The 26,971-nt window shown below is 37.1% G+C and overlaps 1 protein-coding gene across 15 annotated transcripts in view; it reads right to left on the reverse strand.

Annotated features, from left to right (window-relative positions):
- The window catches only part of NFIB (nuclear factor I B), a 453,529-nt gene that overhangs the window by 20,837 nt on the left and 405,721 nt on the right, over positions 1-26,971 (reverse strand). For 3 of the 15 annotated variants that reach the window (XM_045468031.1, XM_045468033.1, XM_045468035.1), the window contains exons 7-11: positions 22,472-22,606; positions 18,426-18,610; positions 13,834-13,999; positions 10,314-10,396; positions 55-143 (exon numbers count right to left, since the gene is read on the reverse strand). In XM_045468031.1, the coding sequence (XP_045323987.1) occupies positions 55-143; positions 10,314-10,396; positions 13,834-13,999; positions 18,426-18,610; positions 22,472-22,606 (658 nt within the window). Of the gene's footprint in view, positions 1-54; positions 144-10,313; positions 10,397-13,833; positions 14,000-18,425; positions 18,611-22,471; positions 22,607-26,971 lie in introns of those variants that run through there. The other 12 variants (XM_045468032.1, XM_045468034.1, XM_045468038.1 and 9 more) reach the window with 7 other exon arrangements.

Genomic DNA, 26,971 nt, shown 5'->3' on the forward strand with positions numbered 1-26,971 from the left:
AGCTCATGTAACTTTTAGGTGTAAGTGTAGGGTTGGAAATAATTAAAATGTTACCTTTGCCAAGTAATTCCCAATGTATCCTCACTGGTACTGGGGTATAAATGCCTGCCGTTTTGATTCATGGTCCAGTCACAAATCCTCAGCTGTCAATTGAAACCTAGCAGTCAGATATGGATCGAGCAGTTCTACAGTTTTTAGTATTTAAATGAATACATGCAAACCAGTACTGTACATGGCATTAACCTTACTTTCCCAAGAGGCAGCTTAAAGGAAAACAAAAACAAAAACAAAAACAAAAGCAAAAGAAAACCTTACTCTGCAAAGCAAAATTCCTAGACACTCTTTTTAGAAAACTCTACTGCAATAGGCCACTCTATTAATTAAAGCATACAGGAGAAACGAGTGCTTAGAACATAACAATTAGCCATTATTAGAGTACAAATTGAGCTGAAATAAAAGCAAACGTTAATATTCAATAGAGAGATATATTTTAGGAAGAAAACAAAAAAAAAAGCTTTTTTTATGCAACATACCAAATAATCCGCACTGAGTAAAATAATCAATAACTTTAAGCATGCAGTTTGCAAAACACAGAAGACATGCAGTTTAGAGGAGTAAAGGTCCCACCTTATACATTCTCCCTAGCTTATGTTTAGAAGCATCAAGGTATTCCCTTCTAGATGTTTCCTAATTTTGCTGCAGTCAAAGTGGCACTGTTTAGAAGGAGTTGATGAGGATTTCTACTTTGATTTTAAACTCAGAGTAATGGCATTTAAAATACTTTACCACATCTGAATAGAGCCAGGAATGCACTGAGTACAAGCTGAAACAAATTCTTCCCAGATCTTGGAATCATCAGCTCTGCCCTTCGGAAGAGGGTTCGAGTAACCCTATCCAGCTCTGTTTGGTTCACAGCTGCCCTACAGTGCTAGCAGATTTATTGAAAAGATATATTGCTTATTTGTATGCCTATGAAAGTAAACTTATCTGGCTTTGGCCGAGGGGGAAACCCCACTAGAAAATCATGGTTTTTATCGTTAGATAGCCTTGCTGTGAATTAACTGCATCTTGCATTGAAAAGATGTCTTATTCAGAGCAACCCACTGCACCTTGTTTGCTGTGTTTCAGTGAGGATTTCTACAAGGTGATGATTGCAGCCAAAGTGCCTTTAAACTCCTGATAAATTATTGTAATCCTTTCTGATAATGCTATGGCTTAAAAAAAAAATGGCTATTAAGAGCCTTTACTGTTCCTGTTAGACCAATGAGGTTCTACACATTGTGAGTAATAGTGATTCTGGAGTTTTAGAATAATCGTTTTGCACCCTTTTCTACAGATCTATGAGTCTCCAAATATACCATCTAAAATTTCCAAAACACATGTTTTCATTATATTGATATTTTAGGTGAAAGCAATTTTATAAAGAACTGAAAAAAATTCCCTTAAGATAAGTAGGTAGGTAGGTAGGTAGGTAGGTAGGTAGATGGCCAGGTAAACAGATTGATAGGATGTGTGGCTTCTTCTCACAATGTACTCATAAAGGAGCCATAAACCAGTAAAGAAACTAAATAAGAATGAAAAATATTCTTAACACGGACCATAATACTTGCATAATAGAGAAAATGTATGCTTGATTAGTCTTAAAACCAAACAGATAACAAACTTTATGGCAAGATTTTTTTTAAGTGTTCAACATGAATCATCTAATCAGAAATGCAGTGTGATGGGGCAATTTGTTTTTTTACAGTAACAGTAAGCCTATTGTCTCTTTCAAAATGCATTTTCTTAAAGCAATACTATGAAAAAGATCTAAAAACAGCTATAAAAGAAAAAAAAAAAAACAAAACCCTTGCCTTTGTGTCAAGATTACCGTAGGGACCACTTATTGATTCTACTCTAGTCAGTGAAATTCCTAGTTTTTCGTCAATTAAACATTCTCAAGAATGGAGGAGTCTATTCAGGCAGAGCTCATGATAATTCTGCTAACTTCAGGTGAGTTTCTGTGGGGCTCGCAGCTTAGATTGCAGAAATCTTCAGAAAAAGATGCTTTTATGACGCCAGGAGAACCTAAATATTACTCACTGATTAACTGACTTGTCTCACAAGCAATGACAGGAACACTGTGTCTCTTTGGAAGGATGTATTTGTAAACTGCTTACTTTTTGGTTGTTCGTGTTGCTAATGTTTTGTTTATTTGTTTGTTTACCACCCTAACAAATGTCAAGTGGGCTATCTTTGGCCACATTTGTAACATTTAAAATCAATGTATTTGGGGGCTTTTCTTTCCTAAGAGTAGTCCCAAAGGGGTTAAACCTGACCATAGCTATTTACTTTCATCCATACGTAAGATAAATTCAATAGGGTTAATTTTTTTTCAAAACAGAAAATATGATGAAATACATACAAAACAATCACTAGACATAGTAGTTAGCAATAATTTGGATGCCAAAAAAATTGGCAGGATATTAATTAGTATTAAATTAATTTCCTCTCGGTTACTGAGAACGAAAAATATAAATTAGATTTATTTAGTTCTTTAGATTGTGGGGTAGCATTATCAACACTTCCAAAAATTTCTGAGGAGACCTGTTTATACACGCTTATGTGTTATAAATTACTTAAAGCAGGTCACTTAAGCAAGACCCTCACTCTTTATGTTTTTTTAATTTATTAATTAACCTTCTTTTGCATAAAGCATCTTTGAATTAATGAACTTCCTGACGAAGTGAAATTTTAATTTTAAAGGTGATGGTGTGGCAGGGGAAACAACTGAATAATTAAACTAGAAATCACTCTTCACTCTTATTCCTAATAAGATCAATTACTAAGACTCTTTGTTTGAGGAAGAGAGTTCTGACTCAGCAAATTTTGAATAGAATCTCGGGGATAAAAAGTTAACACTAGGTGTATTACGCTTCTTTTGGGGGCATGTTAAATGTTCTTAGTATAAGTCACTATTCCCAACAGCAAAAACTCGTTACATTATGTTCTAAATAAATTTAAAATAACAGGTGATAGTGTCATTTGAGGTTGGGGTGATGATTCATCAATTTCTGTCATGTGAAAGAGTCACTGTTATATAATGTAGCTATCAATTCTCTTTAAATTAAATCTGAAGACTTTAATTTCAAGTAGTACATAGGCTTCAATAACACTGTAATGGTTTTTCCAAGTATTTTCGTCAAAAAAAAAAAAAAAAAGGAAATTACTTGTTTCCTCCAATAGTAATCAAATAGAAAACACTAGGTACAGATTAGTTCAAATATTTAGTCTGTAAGAGTTGTGTGTTTGAATGGAGGTGGAGAGCAATTCCTATTTTTGTAACATTATAGTCTTTAACAGACCTGAGCATATGCATATCCTTATAGAAATGCACACTCCCATAAATAATTTTAATCCTTTAATTTTATGCATCTATCAATATGAAATTAGACTGTCTAGGAAACTGAGGTAAAATTTACATTAAAACAATTATGCCCAGAATTCCAAGAGCAAGCAGAAGGTGAAGTAAGGAAGTAAGATTGTCCTCCAGGAAAGCTATGAGTAAAGGGTTACCTACGTAACAAGTAAGGAAGAAGTGAAGGTCAAGTTTTCCTGCCTATGTTCTTAGAATGGCATTCTATCAAGACTCTGGAATGAGAACCTTGTTCCTTGCCTACAAGGATGGGTTCAAGCAGTTTCCCTCAAAAATCTACATAAGAAAAAAAAAAAAAACACCTAAGAGTTGGGTCATTATCCTTTCCTAGCTGTACCCACATTAGTCATAGGTAGCTGACAGCTATAAAGAATCAATATTGCTTGTGATTTCAGAGTTAAGATTTTGTTTATTCAAATGAGGGCCCTCCATTGTTATTAACAGGGGCTTTTGTTAAATGCTTAGCAATTAGCTTTGGGAACAAAAGAAAGAAGGTAAGCAAAACGTTCTATTTTGCTAGACTCAGCAAACAGGCCGATGTACTAACAGTCCCTCATGATGACAACAGCTCTCAGTTGAACCAATAAACCATTAAACTGTAAACAGAATAATCAACACAGGCAAATTTACCTTCTCACTTTTTTTTTTTTTTTAAGTTTACAGTGACCCTCAAGGGAATATCTTGAAAGGTGTGTTTTACGTTCTTAGGGGTTTTTTGTTTTGTTTTGTTTTTGTTTTCACTTCTACAGATAGCCTCAAGGAAACAGATTTTTGGGGGTAAAGGCGCTTTTGAGGGGATGCTTAAAAGATAAACAATCCAATGTTCAAACTGTCCTCTAACTCTCAGATTAGTAGAGTTTTATTTTATTGCTTTTATTAATTACTCACCATGGAGCAAATAAAATGGCCTCTAAATGAACAAGCAGAACGTTCAGAATAAAATTGTTATATGTAAAACATATAACACATTAAAAAAAAAAAAAGAGATTCAAGATCATCCTGGTACTTTTTTTTTTTTTTTCCAACGTTTATTTATTTTTGGGACAGAGAGAGACAGAGCATGAACAGGGGAGGGGCAGAGAGAGAGGGAGACACAGAATCGGAAACAGGCTCCAGGCTCTGAGCCATCAGCCCAGCGCCCGACGCGGGGCTCGAACTCACGGACCGCGAGATCGTGACCTGGCTGAAGTCGGACGCTTAACCGACTGCGCCACCCAGGCGCCCCAAGATCATCCTGGTACCTTAAAGTTACTTCTAATGTCAATTTCTGGAACCCATGCTTCTTGATATTTAATTTAGCTAGCGCAGTAGAATTACATTAAATGGGTATGCATAGCCCATGAACTACATAAACATAACTGACCATAAATCCTAAGTATTAGCAAATGAAGAGGGTTTTTTTTTTTTTTCACATGGAGACTAGTTTAACTTGTAAAATGTAAGGTTTCAAGGGAACTCAGAGATTGTGAAGTTCAACCCCTTCATTTTCCTTTCCAAGATAAAGATACAGGACAGTCAAGTTTATGGACTCGTCCAAGATCAGACATGCCCTGTTTGTGTCAACACTAAAACCAAACCTCCGGACTCCTAATCCCTGGTTCTCACCAAAGATACTGATTTGCTTACCACTGTTCTTTTCCTACCCTATGCTTCATGTGCCCCCCACCCCATCAAGAATATTTAAGGCTAAAATGGCTATAATTATAACCTTCAGAATCTCCTCTACTTCCTTGATTCAACTTGGATCTTTTAAAGTAAATATTTTCAGAGGACAAGATAATTTTTCCCTTGTGATTTTGTTGATCAAAATGTAAGGCTACGGTAAACATAATTTTATTTTTACATTAATTAGTTTATCTAGAATTTGATAAATACTGAAAGTGAGTGAATAAATAAATGAAGGCATGATAAAGCAGACCACGGGAGGTTTTTTTAAAAGCATAAGAACTAGCCAAAAGGCTAAACATTTGCATAGCCGTTATTTTGACTGAAACTTCCTTTAAATGTGTTTCCTTTCCAGCTAGCATATGTGAAGAGTGACCTCTTATCCATTTACATACCTACCCAGAAGTCATGTGATAGGGTTTTACGTCAAGCTGTCAATTATGATAACAGACACAATAAGAACAGCCACAAGTGTTGATAGCCTGCTTCCTGACTTTATTGAAAAGTTTGTTGATAGTCTGCTAGTGTCCTTTCAATTGCTTTTCTCTAATAAAAGACTACCTTTCCAGTGGTCTCAAGGTACCTAGCTTTGGCTTTGCCATTTGCCAGGACAAACGTTGCAAAGAAATTTCAATTAATATCTTCATTTAAAAAAAAAATTCCTACAGAGGCAATTTCTTAGGAAGGCCATTTGGTGCAACGGAAATTTTCAGCGTAAGGAAAAGCACTTCCAAATTCCAGTTTCAAAATTATACCAGGGAAAGTGTCGAAAATATTTTGATATAAGGTAGCCCAGTGATTGAAATGGAAATGATAGCATTAAGTAGTCATGCAAGAGATGTAACATGCTGAAGCTCAGGCACCAATAAAACCCATGCAGTTGTGCACATAATGCAGGGACCTGAGCTGATCAGGCCATTCATTCATGAGCTCTAATGATAAGGAGTGTACATATAATCAGGAGATTATAATTTTGAGACTATGAAAATAAGTCTTACATCTTATAAACTAGAGCTTGTGTGACGTTGTCGTCTCCCTTTCGGAAGGCAAAAGTGACCTCCCACTTATGGCATCAAAAGCCTCAAATCTGTACCAAAGGTTCATATGCTTTTCAATACCTGGTGCGATTAGTAATCTTTTATTTCTGAACAAGAAGCTTCTTAGCTACAAACTTTTATTTCCCACTTGCAGTGAGATTTTTTTTATATGTTGTACTAACGTGTAACAGTGAAGGTTCATATTTTTATTATAACCTTGCACTCAAATACAATGGTGAAAATCAAGTTGACTAGACCCTCTTTTATCACGCAACTTCCAATAAGAGCAAAGAAAGAAGGCCTACAATTTTAACAAATTCATTATGAGGTTGACCAGATAAGGTATTGGTGCTAATTCGAGCAAGCCGTCTCCTGTTCGCCACTCATACTAAAATTGTTAGCGTGGATTATAAAATAATTTCTGGGAAGTCCAACGCTCTGCCATGTAGTTCCCATTCTCTCAGCTACAAAACTTGGGACACGTGGGTCCCCTCACTGCCTATCACAGGGAACGTGCACAGTGTGTTCGCAGTACGAGGAAGAGAAACACTGCATTTTACTAAGCTTCTGTGAAGTTAAGTCAGCGTGGAGATCCTTGACACTTCTGAAAAGGGTCCAAATCATAAAAAGACATTTCTCAGGAAAGACCAAAGAGTTCAGTTTGCCAAAGCAGGACCCAGGGGTTCCTCAAGCCACCACACCACCTTCCCATAGAAAAGTCAAAGAAAAATGAAGCTCCAGTTGATGTCTGCTTTTAAGACCTCCCCAAGCCAACAGTGAACGCAGGAACGAAGCCAATCATCCCAAAGACAGTCTAGTTCCAGACCCTGAACAACGCGACACACAGGATTATGTTAGGAGATAAAGGAAAAATTCAAGTCCTGATCAGCTGGCATCAGCTGATGATTATAATTAGAGGATTGTTTGTCAGGGCAAATGATCAACTCGTTTACGTGAATCTTTTTGAAATAGTCTTCATGATTACGGATTATTTTTTGGATTCAAATGAGATATCATATTTACAATGATAGGTGAAATTCTCGTGTCAGGAAAAAAAACCACGAGTATTTCAAGGCAGTTAGCAACTGACATTAATCAGTAATAACCATTTTAAGGAGCACTGAGACATAGTATTACTAACAACAGCTGTATGTGTACCAAGTTAATGGGTATAAAAGTATATGCTTTTATGCTTCTAGTATTCAGATTTGCCAATATGGATGTATTACTCTTACCAGTGGAATATTGGGTTAATTTTAATATTTGCCATCTCAATTTAAGAATGCCAGTATCCCTGTGTGTTTGAAATGACTATATTGAAAGGTCTCCTTTATTGTCATTTTGTGGAAAGATTATTTATAAGATAGTCAAAATTATTCAACAATCTTAAATTTATTGTTAACCCTAATTTATGTAGGCTATATTAAAGTTCTTTTCTGAGAAAAAAATAGCATTGCACAATGCACATCAATACTTTTCATAACCTAAAAGGATAAATCTTTATAAAGAGGCCGCCAATAAACTGAAGAATGTACCTGGTGACAATATTTATTCTTAAGGGGTCATGTATATTAAAGGCTATGGGGAATGTTTAAAAGAACTCTCTCAGACTAAATCCATTGCCTTTCTAATTTTGAATTTCTCCTAGCTAATATAAAATGATTGATTACCTTTATTTCATGTACCCCTTGATTTTCCTTTTCATTCATCATTGAGTGCTTTAAACCAAATGCATTTAGAACCTGCTGCTACAAGAGTGGTCTCTTTTAAATCTTTGTAAAGTAATGAAAGGACACAGTAAATCAATCTCATTTCTGCTGTAGGAAAGCATAACCTTTACTCTACCGAAGTCATTTAAAGTATTTCTGTCCCTCTGTTCCTGGATAGTAAGCCTAAAACTTCATCTCAGTGATTCTTTCAAAATTTAAAAGCAGAAAAGTAATAATCTCTTAACTGGAACCTTACTTTAGTAATATTCGTGGATAGTATAAGATGCATATACATTCATTTTCCGCATGCCTCAAAACTGTAGCTCATTGTAAATTTGCCATATTGGGCTTCTTCATGTCAAAAAGTAGCACTAACTCTTTCATCATCTACAGGACAAATTATCCGTCTGCATGGTAAATGCAGATTCTAACTAGAATTGAACATTTCATTTTTAGCTCTGACCCTTCTATAGTTTTTTTTTTTTTCTTCCGAGGATCTATACACATCGTACGTTCCATAAATATCAACCGCATTTGACCAAACAAATCATATTTCTATTGTAAGAGGTCTTCACTTGACATTGCCCACTTAAATAAGAAATGGTGGCCTTTCATAACAAAAGTTGGTAGTTCTGGAACTCGCATATATGTATTTTCAATTAAAATGTGCCCAGATCTCCATCTACATTAAGACTCATACCTTCCCGATGCCTGCCAAGTGTTCTCGATTCATCCTCGGATATGCGAAAGACAAAGTAAATTTTACATGATGGACTTTTGTGATCATAATTACCTGAGCCTCTAAAGTTAGTCATCTGTGGTAAATAAAAGAAATTAAAGCTGCCACAGGTTAGCACAGCAGGATGGGAAGATTGCTTCTAAATACGTGGAATTGGATATAGTCTAAATGTGTTTGGGGCTAAAGGAGGCATGTTTCTATGAATTAAAAATTAACTGGAAAGTAGAGATGTGTCATAAAGAATAATGCAAATCCCATGATGAAGATATTTCTGAAAATATGTGGAATGATTTTGAAAAGAACAAGTTTCTAAACCTATAAATCCTACATGTTTTTTTTTTAATAAACACAGTGAACATACACATTTGTCAAATAGAACCATATTATAGTAATTATAACACATTTCATATTATAGCAATTTTAGAGGTGAAAAAAAGCAACATTCCAGAGAATTATGTTGAAAAGCCAATGGCTGGCAAAACCACTAATTATTATTTGGTATTTTCATAACTGTGTACAGATGTTTTCAGTTAGTTCTCACTCTTTTGTTTGGTTTTGCTTTTTAAAAATCTGGCGCGATGTCAAGTATCTTGAGTAAGCTATCATCTTTATGATTTTCTCTGAACTCCGCAGGTGGTGACCTTTGATATATGTGGTCTGCTACCTTGGTCCACAACTGGGCAGGACTTGGGAATTTCGCATGAAGCACAGCTAAGAGAGAGCACAAGCTAGGTGGGCACGTCCGGAACAAAAGGAAGCAGGCAAGAGGCCCTGGTGAGGCTTACTACCTACTTAACGACACAGACAAATGCACCTACAACCTATGAACGAAGAGCAGGTAAGCTTACACCAGCTCCTGCTTATTCACGATAGCCTATTTTTCCCTACTTAATATTTTGCACACTGTTAATTTCAAACTGCTCTGCTATCAGAACTTGAGAGCAGCGAACATATGCATCATAAAATATATCTAAATTCCAAAGTGTTTAGAGTTATTTCTGTCGTCCTGTAACTAGAATCATGGGATTTCTGTATTGGTATGTTCCATGCCTTTGACTGTGGCTAATTTGTTTAGAAGCCACCATTAATCCTGGCTGTATATTTTCACAGTTTGGGTAAACACTTCATTTGCATTAAATTTACAGCATTAATGAGATGTGAAATTTAAAATGCTACTTGAAACATAAATGATGTAAGAAAGCAGAACAACAAAAAAGTGTTTTATCACATCTGAAATCAGTAAGCCAATTTAAGCCTATTAAAATAGGAATGATGTGTCACCCGAGGTTTTAGCTTCATAACTCATCCTCTTGGACTAAAAGTCCAAAATGAGGAGTAAAACATCTGGAAACTATGAAAGAGCTCAAAAACACAAATTGTGTCCTGCTTCTACTCTAATGGGCTTTTAAATCAGTTTTCAATTTTTGTCTTTGGAAGCTATAGGCTAGTAAGTTCTCAACAGCCAATAAGACTGGGAAAAATCCCCTGGCCGAGACCCTGGTTACTCATGGATGTTATCGATCTAGGCCACAGAGGTGGAAAAAGTCTTGAGCCAATTTGAGAAACCCTGTTTAGAGAGGCAAGAAACAAAGGGTAAATGAGAAAATATTCTGGAAAATGAAATGATCAGTTTCTTTCCCAGAAGCCCCCGGGAGCCCCGTTCTGAGTCCAGATCTGAGAGGCAGCATGGAGAGAGCACCAATGCGAAAGCGTGGCTACACCATCACACCTGGGTGAAACTTGCCCACCTGTTGCTGATGTAGGAAGGATGGGTCTCTTGGGCTTAGTCCCACATATCGATTGGCTTGAGATGTGCCTGAGGCTGTGTAGGCTGATTAAGGAAGAACAAAAACAAAGATAAAAATTGTGAACTATCAGAATGAACACCCTGTCCATGTAAAAGAAACCCAGAGAGGCGGGATTTGCAACCAAAAAATAAAACAAATAAAATAAAATAAAATAAAATAAAATAAAATAAAAGTCTCACTATTTTTCTATTCTTTTGTCTGAGTGAACACCAAGTGATACATAAAAGAAAGGGCAGTTGACCTCAAATCAGTTCGTTTTTCCCCCTCCCCAGAAATCTATCCAGTAAACCACATCTGACCTTTGGCGGTGGGTGTCTCACACTAACGTGCTCCGGTTATAGTCCCACGGGAGTACCAAGGGCTGGCTCTGTAGCAGGGCCTTTTTCCTACTTGTACTGTTTCACCAGATATTAGCTGTCTAACAATGGAATAATCGATGAGGGTCTGCGATTCTAAACGTAAAAGCAGACTGAAAGTCTGTCGGGAAAGAGTGAAAGCTTGTAATAATGGGATGTAAGCAGATGGGCTTGATGATACCGAATGAACAACGTCTTGCTAAAGAGAAAATCTAATATTACTAACATGAAGGAGAAGCCTATATTTATGATAGCACAGAGAGTGAATCAGGTCAGAACCTCAGTTAATGTGAAAATGCCCTTAAGTGTGAGAGAAATGTTTTTGAAAAAAAATTCTTTCTTTTTCATAAGCGCAAAGAGTCAATTTCTTGTGATTGGCCCAGGGAGGGAGTGGTGACATCTTTTAGATACTTGGCCACCAGGCGTTAAGTACACGTGGGGAATATTCCTTAAATTATTTTGATCTCACCTTGCAAGTACTTTTGGTACAGGTGCTTTTTGGTACAGAGTGAATTTTCCAAAGAAAACATCTCCCTATTCCTAAAGATTTTTGTTTCTTTTCACAAGGAAAGGACTTTCCAGCACTAAGCAACCCCACTGCCTCATGCTGGAATAAACAGAAGAACTATATTTTTGCCATTTTTGTTACATTTATAGGTCTGAAGAAAGCTAAAATGTTTGGCCGAACACCATCAGATTAATGAAAAATCCAGACGTTAATTTTAAAAAGGCTTTTTTTCTTTTAAGCCAAATATATTAATTCCGCCACGTCCATTTGAAGGGTTGCAGAATTTGATCCACTGAAGCCTTTTTAGGTCAACTTTTTAAAACAGTGAAGATGCTCACAATTCAGCTTTAATTCCTCCTGAATAAAGGGCCCATACAAGGGCAGCCATAAGCAGCCAGTGGCCCTACTTGATGACCAGGCCTCTGGCATTCAACGCAAAGCATGGACAGCTGGAGAAGAGCCTCATAGAGGCTCAGAAAGCGATATTCCTTCTTTTCAACCATGAGAAGGAGGTTTCCTTCATCTATGTGTTTTCCTTAATTTCACTGACTTATCAGTTCAATGACCAATTTCTCATGATCCGTGTTGTCTCGGGAGCTGGAGCTACAAGTCTGTTTATAGGACAGAAAAACAACTCCCTAAATTTCTTTTATGTGGGAGTGGGAAATAAGCTGATACAGCCATCTTTATACAACCAAGATATACCTTCTGAATATTTTGTAATTTTATGAGTCAAATCAGATCCCTTTTGATCAACCTACAGGTGAGTATAAGAACAATGCATTAGCAAGCAGGCTAATAGCACTCCCATGGTGAGCTGTGATCCTTGGGGTCCGATCTTCCCTTGAAGGTCCTCTATTAATATCCCTATAAGATTAGGTAAATGAAGTTTCTAGAACTCGGTTTGGATCATGTATCCTGTGATAGTCTTTCCAATGCTTTTCAAAAAAATCTTCTGGTTTTCATTTGCTTTTATTTAAATTGCTGACTTTTGTTTGCTCAAAGATGCCAACGCATCCACTTTTAAAATCTGGATTGTGAGGGGCAAGTGGGTTGATGAGCACCGAGGAGGGCGCCTGTTGGGATAAGCACTGGGTGTTGTATGGAAACCAATTTGACAATAAATTTCATAAGAAAAATAAAATAAGTACAAAATAAAATAAAATCTGGATGTCTTATTTCAGTGGCCGTAATGTGCACAGCTAACCTTTGGAGCAAAAGCATTCTTAGTCCTCCTTGACTGGATTTCACCCATCTGTGCATTCAGGGAAGTGTTCCCTAGTGTAGGACCCTCTACCAACAAACCAATTACAAACAATAAAGATTATGGATGGGAATTGCAAGCCTACATGACTGATTAGGCTATGGGGCCTCATGAATTTTGAGAAAGAAATGCTGAATTCATTGTACACTCAAAGTATTGTCCATTTCTCTTGTAGGGTCCCTTTCTAGGTTTTCAGAAGCCGCAAAAAAAAAAAAAAAAAAGAAAGAAAAGAAAGAAAGAAAAAAAAAAACAAGAAGAAAGCATCTTTCCAAAGCCTGAGAAAAGGAAGAGCCAGGGGTGCCTCTGTATTTCTGTAATTTTACTTAGACATTTCCAGAGGTTTTCAATTTTTTTTTTTTTTTTTTTTTTTTTTTTTTTTTTTTGCCCTAGGAAAGAAAATGGGACCTCTGAATTTCAGGTATATAATGCATAATTGATGAGGAGTCTGCTAATTCCTCCTGACTGGAGCTTTATCTCTTCCACTTGACCAATCTGTACGTGCCAGTTCTAGTCCCAGGGAGCCTGTAGTTTGAATGAAGCCAATTGAAAAACTGCGCGATAATTTCTTGTGTCTTTATGAGTATTCGATACGAAGAAGCAAAGGAATCATTTGGTTTATTGGTAGGTTCGATGTAAGTTCACTGGATAAATCTCTGACATTTAAAATGTTATGGCCACGTTCAAAACCACAGTACCTGATGTACCATGATAGGCAAAAACGAAAACAAAAAACAAAAACAAAAATGAAAAAAAAAAAAACAAACAAACCAAAAAATGGCCGTAGATAATGAAAGTGCATTTGGCTTATGTGTGCCTAATACTCAACTTTAAAATGTTATCTGCATCCAACATCGTGTAACTGTTTTCTGTTTTGTTTTGTTTTGTTCTTGCAATGACATAGCCTATAGCGACGTAAACGGGCAATTATTTTACAGAGGCCCTGATTCGGACTGCCGTGTGAAGGGCACTGATTTCTACAGGAATGCGCCAATAAGTAACAATTATCTAATCTCTCTGGGTGCCATAAAAACCTTGTACACTGAGTTATGTTATTCAGTGTATTTTCGATGTATACCTCGAACGAGCAGGCATGACATTATTTTTCTGACAACTGTTTATTCAACAAATGAGCTTCTCCCTTTTCAAATAGGATGGACTGCCTGAAATTTGATAAGAGAGAGCTTGTGAGAGCCAGGCCACATACATGCCTGCTAGTTCCACATAAATGAGAAATCTCCATCTGGTCTGAAAAGTTGCCGTGTTTTCCACCTTGGATCAGACATCCAACGGTGCCTTTGATGGACATTTCTCATTTCCTACAGAAATACTTACTGGTTGCTGTAGGTGAAGCTGCCTCACCTTCAGTGGATGTAGTGATGGGTTTAGTATCTGTCATGGTCAGGGTCACAGGTCGCACTGCACTGGGATGGGGAGAGGGTGCCAAGACAGGTGTGAAATGGCCAGGCACTTTCCCTACTACTTGACCACTGCTGTTAGGCTACAAAACAAAAACAGAATGGCGGGTGAAACGATCCAAAAGGCAGTCATCTTGTCCAACAACTTCCACTCAGCACCCTTGGCCACACTGACCCGGTACACTTGCTGTTAACCACCACACGCCTTCCCAAGTCGGAGTCAGAGAGACCAACCAATGGTTAGTAGTAAAAAGAAGCAGCAGCACTTAAAAGGAAGTTTCACCTTCAAAACACTTCGTACGGGTTAATTCATCTTTACAACACGCCTGAGAGCCAGGCGGAACTGATCCTTTCATTCAGTAGCACGGGCAAGACTCAGGTGGAGACTTACACGCTTAGCCCAAGACTGGAGTGTAAATAATTCCTGAGCTAGTGAGAATTTGAACCGTGCCTTCTTCTTCTCTGCCGTTCGTTTTCCGCAGTCAGTCAGTTTTGGCTTTCAGCACCCGATTTTCACCTAAGGATGCTATCACTGACCCAAGCAAGACAAGGATATCTAGGAGATCAAACACATCCAACTCAATAGTTTCCATTATTTATAGTCAAAGCCCATCTTCGGCATTCAAAAGCTCTAGCTCTCCGTCACACACAAGTACGCTTGGACACACACACCAAGCAATTTAGGCTCTAGGATCTCCACTTAACTTTGGACGATTGACCCATACAAGCAGATAGAATGATATTTCAAGCATTTAAAACTTCAGATCCACACAATATAAAATGATGGACTAGGTCTGACCTCACAACTACAAATAAAAGATTTCCAAAGTCAATTAAAATGTGCTGAAGGAAAGCAGAGATCAATCAAATATACTTTGTTACCTAAGTTACTCCTCCCTTGCTGGGCATGGAGAGTTACGCAAAACATTATTGTTGACTTTTGTGGGAATCAGCTAAGAAAATCCCCCGGGGCAATGATAGAAAAGACATGAATATCTGAGTGTTAGCCTCGGGTAAGAAAACAGTATCCATGGTAAGGAGACAAAATCCTAAGGGTACACTGTTTGAAAAAAAATACTGGAATGTATTTTTCTAGACAGAGCATGCTATCCTTGATTACACCCATGTTGGAATTCTCCACTGCACGATGTACCTAACAATTTGCCATGAGAGTATTCTCCACAAATATTTCGGCTCTCTGTGTTAAAGGTAAACAGTGCAATGAACGGAATAGTTATTTAATTCCCTGCACAGAAATCACCAGAAGACGTCTCTTTAGATAAAAAGATGAACAGCTAATAACACTTAAACACAGTCAATGAGAGACATGCGCTAAGTCTTTGGTTAGGTTCCTCGGAGGCCACATTATTTATTCTGTAAAGAATAATGGACTTCTTGAATATCCTGACTATTCATCATGAGTAATTTTAAGTATTTAACTTTATGTCAGGAAAATTGACCAGCATCTCCCCCACGGAAACCTACGAGAGAGTTTATGAGGGAGTTATATCTTTAAACTAATTTTATTTAAAATAATCCATTGAGTAGCATGACTGTCTCACTCAAATCGGTGCACCAGCGACGTAATTAATCTCCAAATTGCTGTGGGGAGGACAAGGCCTCTCAGTTGCCAGACTTAACAATCAAAATCAGCGCAGGGCCACAGGATATTTCAAAAGGAAGAGTGAACTACAGGTGAATGAGTCCTCATTTCCCCCCCCCACCCCATTTTTAGGGCTAAACAGGTAAGTATCAAGAATCCTCTTTTGAAATGCAACTTAACTGGTTTTTGAGTTGGAGTTAAAAATCAAAGTAGGTATAAGGTGCCCATGGAAACAATTCGGTAATTTACTAGAAAGACACATTTTTCCTTTCAAGGGGAAAAAGTCATTTTCTTTTAAAGCAGACCAACAACTTCTGGTTATCTGAACACATTGCAAAAGACTGTTTTGAGTATCTGCCTCAAGAAAGAAGAAAGGTCTCTCTCTATCACTCGTGGTACATGCGGTAGTAAAGAGCGTTTCCATATTCTATGTACCTCAAACAGTTTGCTGGGACCTACCTGAGAACACGGGATGGAAGAATGACAATAATGTCAAGAAAATGCTGCACATGATGTGTTATTACCTCGCCAATCCTGCAAGCTTTGTCTACTGGAATGGAATCGACATGAACCAACAGACGTTTCACTCATTTAAAAACGACAAAAGTGACAAGTCCCAAGCCAATACAGACAACTCTTCTGGAATTCAGAGTCAGAATAGGAGGGGTTATTCCTTTTTGGTCTTCCACTGGTTCAAACAGATGAAGCTATACTACTATAAAGCGTCTCTTTTAAGGCCGTTAGATGAACTTTCATACCACAGATAGGAAAAGAGTGACATCTCATTTGAAGATGAAGTTGAGCGGCATTAGGAAAGGATTACCCTACATAGTACGATGTTGCTCCTATTACATAAAATCTTGAGAGGGAAATTTTTCTTTTTTTAAATTGAGATGAAAGTAAGATGCTTCTCTTAGAAGCTAGATCTTTACCTTAAAAATAGGAAGAAAAACAGAACAATATAGGCAGATTATCACCTAATATGCCCTCTTAACTTATAAAGAAATGGAAATATACCTAAAACAAGCACTGAATAATTAAAGAAATGCGTAACACTAAGGGCCTGATTTTAATTTGCATAATTTTTCCCCTAACAGTGCCTAATTAAGACATCAGTTAAAAAAAAAATCCAATGGAACTCTAAGATTTTCCACACTGAATTAACGTTAAGGACTTTTAATGGATGTCTTAATTAGACTTTGTTATTCATGGAAATTCTACACAAATTAAAATCAGACCTTGTGTGCACTGTTCCCAGCTGAGTCTAGCAAAATGCTCTATGGAACTGAGACTCTTGAATCCATGATCTGACAGCAAATTTTATTTCTAAACTGATATATTAAGATCTACTGTTTTACTTAGTAATTATTATTATAGTCATTAAAAGTGCTATACCATTTGGACATTTTCTTCTAAAATACAAATGGCTTAATTACAAATTCAAAACTCAAGAACGGTGTGTTTACTTTAGTATTATGAGTCAACAGAACTACAAGCACAGGTAACTTTTTAAGTAACCAAAATGGTGCTGGCTATGTCATTATTCAAAATAAAACATTTAGAAAAGACCATTTTCCTTCATTTTAACAATCACGACCAACATGATTTTTCCAGATCTTTTCTTTGTTAATTCTAAATTAATATGCACATACTATTTACTGGCATTTTAGTAACTGAACAGCATTAATGACAGAATGTTTATGACAATCTCTCAGCACGTTAAAAGGCATAATAAGGAGTGGGCAGGAGTCTTGGAGGGAAAGCAGCAATGCCAAATACCAGACCATAAGATCAAAACTACAGTACAGATTCTGGATATTATGATTTGTGCCGACTCTGGCACAAAGACTGTCTATTTGATAATGAAAAATCCTCTTATATCAAATCCCTATGAAGTGACCTCTCCACAGAAGAAGCCACATGTTTAGGGAGTGAGAAAGGCACGTGAGTCACTACACTTACACAATAAAAGTCCCTAAAACCACCGCACGATGTTAGAAAGAAAGAAAGAAAGAAAGAGAGAGAAAGACAGAGAAAGAAAGAAAGAAAGAAAGAAAGAAAGAAAGAAAGAAACAGAGAAAGAAAGAAAGAAAGAGAGAGAGAGAGAAAAAGAAAGAAAGAAAGAAAGAAAGAAAGAAAGAAAGAAAGAAAGAAAGAAAAAGAAAGACAGAAAGAAAGAGAAAGAAAGAAAGAGAGAAAGAGAAAGAAAGAAGAAAGAAAGAAAGAGAAAGAAAGAAAGAAAGAAAGAAAGAAAGAAAGAAAGAAAGAAGAAAGAAACAAAGAAAGAAAGGAAGGAAGGAAGGAAGGAAGGAAGGAAGGAAGGAAGGAAGGAAGGAAGAAAAGAAAGAAGGAAAGAAAAAAGACACTTCTGGCAATGTCCCTGATTATTAAATGTAGTCATGTCTGTGCAAAGAATATTCAAGTAGTCGTCAAACACTAAAAAGGTTTACGTTACCAAAGCTTATTTTAATACCTAATAGTTGGTCTATAAATACAACTGTAAGTTCTTTTGTGTGTGTTTATTTTAGCGCATACCTCGCCCCTGCCTGAAATAAGCACTTTGTCTCTGTGTTAAAGCAGGTATTCCAGAGGTGTGAACTCCAGCTCAGAGCTTTTTTGTCAATGCACTCACTTTCTGCATCAACTTTCTTTGCAGTCAATGAAAATTCAAAAACATCAAACCAAAAACACCTTCATGAATGTGCCCCTTTGGGGCAATACACTTCCTACCTGTCATTCAGCCACCTTTAAATAAAAACTTATTGAGTCACCAAGACACTTCCTGAAGATGGATTTCAAAAGCTTGATGTTCTGCCAGACATAGTGTCTGAGTAAGCTTCACGTCTTAGAGTCAGACCTGTTCCATCTCCCTTAGGCTCTATGCTTATTTTCTCTCTCATTTTTACCTGGCTGGTTTGCGGACTGGATGGGTCATAAGAAGGTACATAGTTCTTCAGAGTATCCTGAGGATTCAGGTGGGGAGGATATCTGATTGTTGGATGAGAAAAGTAGCTCGATGGGGCTGGAGGAAGAATAGCTTGTGTTGGAAATGGCAACGGTGAGGGTGGAGGTGGAGTTCGAGTTGAGATGACTGTAGAAGATAGAAAAGGGGAGACGGACGTCAGCTGTGATGCCCACCGCTCCACCCAACCCTGAGAACCCTGTGAGACCGCACCACTCCAGCTCTTCCCTTTTCCCCACCATCTACCCAAACTCTCCTGCAGAGACAGCGAGTCTTTCGCTCTGCGCTCCACACCGGCACCGAGAACACGCAGACCCTACCCCCATCTAGGGGACCAGCAATCTTGCTTTCTAGATCTAAGAACGAGGAGACGAAGAAGTTTCCGTTTTATAGGTAAAGCCAGTGCTTCATGAAACATGTCTTAAAGCAATTTCCCATCCAGAATACAATCTTTGATCAGAAAGTCTTTGGGTCTTAAGTTCAGATCAACTCACAGCATTAATTAAAGGGCAGGGGCACCCACAGACTATCAGAATTCAAAACAGAAGTGTACTCCAAATCTAAATAAATATCTTCCCTATACATCCTGGCAGGTGGTTGGTTAAAAGAGAAGCCAATAATTAGTAAGCAATAATGTCCTGAATAAGTACCTGATCATTGTATAAATGCTTATGAACATCTGAACACAGGGTCTGGTAATGCTTTTTGCTAATGAAAATGTTCCTTTCAAAACCAAAAGGGCTCTATTCTATAACTATTCTTCTTCCTACTCTAACTTTTATTACATGTAGCTTAAAGGACATTATTAAGGTAAGACCAAGAGTATAACCCACAGAAATGTGAATTTAAACTTTCATATAGGCACATTAACTCACCAATAAATCGCATATTTTATAAAGGGAAATAATATATAAAACATATGCAATGTAGACGATGTTTAATTGTCCTGTAATTTTTCAACATCAGTATAACCACAATTTATTGTTTAGATTTTAAAATATAATTCTTAAGTTTGAAAAATGGGGAAAGAATATAATTGCATGATCATCTCTATAACGTTGAGGAAAATAACCACATGAGTACAATTTAAGAGTACCAACGAGTATATGTAGAAGTGAAGATTAAATGTCTGTTTCTATTTAATATTTTGATCCAAATCATAGGAAATTACATATGATAAATGTTTAGTGTTTTATGAGACAACTTAGCAAACAATATGAAAAATAAATTCTTTCCATGACCTATTAATGAAAATCATCTGGAAAGACTTATCTCCAACTTTGTAATTATGTACATATATATATATATATATATATATATACATATATACTGTACTTTTAAAGGGATATTACTTATCTTCTCCAAAGAAAGTTGTTTTTTTTTTTTTTTTCAGAAAATACAAGAAATTAAGAATGTGTGGAGAAGAGTCATAAATTCAATTTTATGGTCACAATTTTGTTCCCTGAATGTCCAGGGAGAGCTGAGAATCCCCTGTATTATTCTTACAATGCAGATTCCTGGGCTTAACCACAGACCTACTGGATGAAGCCCTCCAGGGGTAAGACACTAGAAAATACGATTTAAACGAGGGCCTCATGTAATCTTTCCACACACTGAAGTCTGTGCATCCTCCGTCGAAGGGATGCATTTCAGAGAACAATGACATATTTCTTTAAACGAAACTCCTTTTTGAAATATCACTCTAAGGAGTATGCACATATGAAAGTATAATTTAAGGAAATGCGAACACCTAAGTTGAATTGGGCATCTTTTTTATCTGGTGTTGAAGTGCTCTTAATCTCGGCTCAGTCTAACCATGGTCTTCACCTGTGTCTATACACAAGCCCTTGAAGGATATATATGTAGCTCCATCTTGGGTCCTCTGAGCTTCGAGATCAATATGGCACCAGTAGTTTGGGAAGAGCTCTTTGTTCAGAGAGACTGGCACCTCTCAAATCAGGCCTCAAATCTCTGAGCTCCCTGGTATTGTGCTCGCCTAACTGGTAACTGGCTTGATAGAAGCTAGGTAGAAAATAACATTTCAAACTGAAAGTAAAAATGGCTACTTCGTGTCAGTAAAAGTCATTCTCGTCCTTTAGGAAAGGCAAAGCAAAACACAAGGCAGAAAGAATTCATACATGCATACATGTATGTAGATGTATTTCTAGTCTACATTATTGCAAAGCCTTCGCAATTGTCCTCTTTCCCCCAGTCTTGCTCCTTCCAATACACCCTTAACGGTCTCATATGATTGAATTTTTTTAAATACCATTTTAAGCATGTAACTCCCCTGCTAAAAATCTTTCACTGGCTCCCTACTGCTTCCAGAACAATTGCCCAACGACTTCACAGGTTTATATGGTCTTCGGGTGCTGCAGGAACCTGTCCTGGCTCACTTCTTGGGACTCATCTCTGGCCATTCTCTCCTGGTAGGCCACGTTAAACGATACTTTTGGATTCTGGGATATACGGCAGTTTCTTGCTGCAATGACTTCTGTGACACTGATACCTGCTGTTCACTCTGTCTGAAACAACCTTCCTCTTGGCTGGTTCTTCCTTATAGTGAAGTCCCTCTTTGAACTTGAGTTAAGAACACATCGCTTCCAGGTATCTAATCCTTTTGCAAATGTCCAGTCCTGTTCAGATTTGATGCCCACCTGATGTGGTCCCCTCGTCTCCCTACTGTCCCATGAGCTCTTTAAAGACAGAAACTCTCATGACCAAGGTGCCTACCATAGGCCTTAGCACATTACATCTTGAATAAATATCTGGAGAAGGACCAAGCTGGAAAGCTTATCTAGGTTTCTCATGGTTCAGTATATAAAAATGTACTATTTAATGTTTTCCAAATGATAGAAATATGATTATTTTAGTCAGGTGTCATAATAAATGGATAATTTGACGAAACTAATTTTGCTCCTAATATTGGAGCATTACAGATCCATGAATAGTTACTGATTTTTTTCACCTATCGTAGCAGCACAAACAATATAACTTTTTTCATCACATTTGATTTGTATATTCCTTTCTTAATTTTATAATTCTCTTAGTGATAACAAGGAAGGCCATGCATCTGTAAAGCACTGTATAGCAACAATATGCATCAACACACACTTACAGAGCAAAGCTAAGGACGTTTTTATGCCTCAAGCTGTAACCTTTGAATAAAGGTTTAAAAACCAGACTCAATTTGTTTGAAGGATAAGAAATCACCTATCTCTAAATTAAAAGCAATAAGAGTATGGCTATAAACACATTTATATACAAAACCTTCCCCACCAAAAATTCAGTATACTCCTTTCTAGGGCTCCATAATAATAGATAGATAGAAAGTATACAGTATTGCTTATTAATTATATCTGATTTTTAATTTCTGAAAGGGGATTTAGTTTTTTTAAAGTACAAAGGTGAAATATTGTATTCTTTTCCTATGTAAATTAAGATAATAGACATAATATCAAGTGTACCAGTCTATAGGAAATATTGGTGCACATAAAAAAAAATGTCCCAGGAAAATAGCTCTTTTATTTTTCTGATTAATTTTACTCCTAAATAAGTAGCTAAATATTGATTTTTATATAGAAAATAACATTTATGGAAATAGTGTCTGTAGATCTTAATGCCTCTGGAAATACTCTGAACTCAGCAACATACTTGAAATCCCATCTTTCTTTGGTCAAATAGAATGGAAGCCAATCTGAAAGCTATTGTTAAGATAACTATGTATCCCACATCTTCCAATTTTTTGTGATTATAATCTTGCCAATAAAGGCAATTAAAAATACATACATAAATGTTATGTAATGGAATTATTTGAAAATCTTTTCTCATATACTGATAAGAAGAAAATATTTGATAGGATCATGGCCCTGCCTCTTTTGGTTAAGAAAATGTGGTCACCCCAGTTAGAACTGTAACTCTTGTCCCATCCCTGAAAGTGAGCTCTGCAAACAAGAGGGAGGCTTCTCCTCTATGCTTGAAACTCCTCACCACTGTGTGCAACTCCAGGTATTCCGGGATGATGGTGCTGGGGGAAAGTGCTCAATCTTGGGGAAGAATCTTGCGGAGATGTAGAGCTGAACAGTGGCTTTTCAGGCTTCTTCATAGTAGTCGGAGAAGACATATCTGCAAAGGAAGAGGGAAACCTCAAGCTTCTTTCTTCAGCTATAACATTCCCATTAACATAATAAAAGACGTCTTTTCCCACATTTTATTATTTTTGTACTTTGGCTCTTGTACAAAATATGTACTGAGGGTCAAAGACCCAGTTTTACTGGAGACTTGAAATATCTGTCAGATGCAATCTCCACTGAAGTTAACCCAAGTCTTCATTAAAATTATCATCAGAATTATTCTTCCTACTAAATAAATCTTGCACTTTTGAAAAACTAAGTATCATGTTTCCCTCGGCACCTTGGTTCACATCAAGGTCTTTTTTACCTCAGCGTTTCATTCTTAGAGGTACACGATTCAAGGGTCTGTCTTTTGACCTGCTGACTACACTGTGGAAAAAAACAGAGGAAAACCTGGTGCAAATGTGAAAAACAACCTTTGGGAATGCTGGTAAGTCTATCATTGATTTAATATCTTTTATGGAAAACTCATTACTTGTTTAACAAAAAGTACATTCCTTCATTTGCTCATTCTGCAAATATTTATTGGCTTCCTCTATTTGCCAGGTAAAGTCGAGGATGTCATGAAAAATAAAAAGTAACTGCTGTAGAGATACTCCCTGTCAGTGAAGAGGAAAATGATAAGAAGAAAATGGCTGCCAGAGTTGAGAGGCAGGAAGTGTGTTGAAAGCAGAGGCGTTGTGTTGTGTTTGCTGCTGTTGAAAGCAGAGGCGTTGTGTTGTGTTTCCAGCCTCACTGCACAAGCACAGCGATCACCTCGGCCTCCCCAGGTAAAGGACGGTGCCTCAGTGGGGCCATGTTTAAAACGTGGATGGGGAGGACACTCCCAGAGAGAGAAAATGTTCTGAAGAAGGGGGGCATAAAAATACACAAGTCGTACAAGTAGTCTGTGGAGTGGTTTGAAGTACAGAGATGGAGGCGGAAGCAAGGCGCTCCCTCACACAATGAAAGGCCACGGACCTTGTGTATAAATTTCTGAATGCTTACCCTGATGGGAGAATGCTATCTATGAACAAAATATGATCACATTTTACAGTTCAAAGCCATCCCTCCGGAAACTACATGGAGGATGAATTAGCCACAATGGAGACAGCAATCATGGAGGCCACTTAAGAAGATAGATTAATTAACACATTCCTTCCATAAATATTTATTGTAGGCTTAATAGATGCCAGACACTGTTGCAGTTGTGGAGACACAATGGTGAACTAGATTTGGTTTCAGCTTCTGCAAACCTAAAAACTAGGGAGGAGATACACACGAGTTAAAAAGGAATTATAGGGACGCCCGGGGGGCTCAGTCAGTTAAGCGTACAACTTCAGCTCAGGTCATGATCTCGCAGTACAAGAGTTTGAGCCCCACGCTGAGCCTGGAGCCTGCTTTGGATTCTGTGTCTCCCTCTCTCTCTGCCTCTCTCTTTCTCTCTCTCTCAAAAATAAATAAACATCAAATTTTTTAATACAAAATAAGAAAATAAAAGGAAATTATAAAACATTATAAACAGTATAAAGTAGGTCGCACTACCACGATTATCAGTTCATAGCCAATCTTATTTCACCTTTACCCCATCCACACTGCCCCTGCTTTACTTTAAAGCAAATCCCAGACATCAAATAATTTCACTTATAAACATTTCAGTTTCTGTAAAAAAGAAATTTTTATTTTTAAAAAAACCTAAAACTTTATCGCATTAAATATATATATATTTATATATTTTATATTTATGTTATAAATATGTTTATATATTATATATATATATAATTTCCATTTTTATTTTTTTAACGAGAAAAAGGCTTCATGCTGTTTTTAAAAAAATGTTTATGTATTTATTTTGAGAGAGAGAGAGAGAGAGAGAGCATGGGCAGTTTAGGGGCAGAAACACAGTAGGGAGAGAATCCTAAGCAGGCTCCACACTGTCAGCACAGGGCCTGACTCAGGGCTCAAACTCACGAACCATGGGATCATGACCTGAGCTGAGATCAAGAGTTGCATTCCTTAACCGACTGAGCCACCCAGGCGCCCCTCATGGTGCTATTTAAAATATATATATATATATATATATATATATATATATACACACACACACACACATTATATATATATAAATATATATATATAATATATACATAAATATATATTTATTTTATATATATATAAAATATATATATGTATATATGTATATATATATATACACATATATATATGTGTGTATATATATGTGTATATATATATATGTATGTATATGGAGCTATTAATATAAGAAACTAGTTATCATTAGGATTTGCCATTTGAAAAATTACATGAACTCTGGTAAAGGCATGAAATAAAATTAAATACGTGTTTCAGCACACTGGCACTTAAAGAATGGATATGCTACTGTTAAAATAGTAGACATCACAGTAAAAAAAAAAAAAAATGACAGGTATATTTGTAGCCATAAGCTATAATTTGTGACTAACTGGCTGTCATTAACCGATCAGAACTTTGATGAGTTGGTGAACCATTTCCTTATATCTTTGTCAAAAAGAAAAAATGAAAGTATATCCCTAATGAAACTATAGCAATTAACGCTGCTACAAAGAAGAGAAAAACAAAAATTTAAGACCATTTAAAAAACAGACAAAAAAAAAAGTTCACTTCAGCTAAGATACCTTCAAAATGCCAAAAATAATACTCAATTTCACTGAAGAGCTATATGATATTTTTAAGTTGGTTTATTTCGTGAGAGACAGAGGCAGCATGAGCAGAGGAGGGGCAGAGAGAGAGGGAGAGAGAGAATCCCAGGCAGGCTTGAACTCACAAAACCTTGAGATCATGACCTGAGTAGAAACCAAGAGTCGGATGCTTAACTGACTTAGCTACCCAGGCATCCGTGGAGCTATATGATTTTAAAAGGTAATAGCACAAATGTCGATTTGGGCTTGCTAGAAGCTAATCATAGACATACAGGCTTTTAGGGGTGGAAAGAAGCTATATTCCATCCCACACTTTGCAGATAGTGTAATAAGTTTCTATTCCAAACATTTAATTTTTTTTTTAGAGAGGGAGAGAAAGAGAAAGGGAGTTCGAGAGAGGGAGAGGGGCAGAGGGAGAGACACAGAATCTCCTCTTAGGCAGGTTCAACGCTCAGTGAGGAGCCTGACTAGGGGCTCAATCTCACGACCCTGGGATCATGACCTGAGTTGAAATTAGGAGTCGGACACTCAACCAATTAAGCCACCCACATACCCCTCCAAATTTTTAATTTAAAATTAACTCTTAGGGGCAGCTGAGTGGCTCAGTCAGTTAAGCGTCTGACTTGGTTTTGACTCAGGTCGTGGTCTCAGGTTCTGTGAGATGAAACCCTACCTTGGACTTACAGTGAGGAGTCTGCTTGGGATTCTGTCTCTCCCTCTCTCTCTGCCCCTACCCTGCTGGTGTGCTCCCTTGCGTGTGCGCACGCGCTCTCTCTCTCTCTCTCTCTCTCTCTCTTTTTCTCTGTCAAAATAAAAATAAACACTTAAAAAAATTAACTCTTAGAGAAAGATATCTATTGACAGCCTTATGCTTTACCTGTACTTAAATGTAGATCTTAAATAAAATTAACCAGCGTAACCAGTTTCTAAAGACTCCGTGTATAAATAATAAGGCATTTACTGTACATCACAGAAAAACAGTAAAATGTGACTAGAGCTTGGGAAGCAGAATGAATGTCATTTTTGGAGAAGCTCAACCAAGGCTATTTTGCAACTATTATCACGGTTTCCGAATTTTCATTAAACACAGCCAAATTCACCTGAGTCACTTTTTTCGTAAAGAGCACATAATCAAGGGTGTTGGTACAGAAGTTCAAGAACATGGGTGAACTAGGTAATTTTTCAGAAATGAAGCCTTTGCAGTTTCCTAGTCAAAATCATACCCTTGGCTTTACTGGATAATTCTTATAAGCCCATTTATTTTTCCGGTTCTCTGCAGGCACGCATCGAGTAACAGTGGTATCTTCGTGTTCAGAACACTCAAAGGAATTAGAGAGGCCCAGACAGCAGAAACGAAATAAAATTCACTCTTCACATTGTAAAAGGGACCCCAAATTGTCTTCTCCTCAAACAATGAAGCTAACTTATAACAGTAAAAAGAAGAACACGAAGGTCCACTGTCTACACTGAAACGACTTCTTTAGAAACAGATGAAGAATGACAGTATTGGAAAGTGGGCTTTGCCGCCATTGTCTTCCCACTAGATGAAAATAATTTTTGAGCCCATTAATCAATAAAAAGATAGTGGTACCAAGCGTGTGCAAGGCACTATGCTAAGTGTACAGGTGCCACAAAGTGAAACCCCTCCCCCAGTCAAAGGAAAAAAATGCACTGGACTGGAG

The sequence above is a fragment of the Leopardus geoffroyi genome, chromosome D4 (assembly GCF_018350155.1).
Source record: "Leopardus geoffroyi isolate Oge1 chromosome D4, O.geoffroyi_Oge1_pat1.0, whole genome shotgun sequence".
Taxonomy (NCBI): Eukaryota; Metazoa; Chordata; class Mammalia; order Carnivora; family Felidae; genus Leopardus; species Leopardus geoffroyi.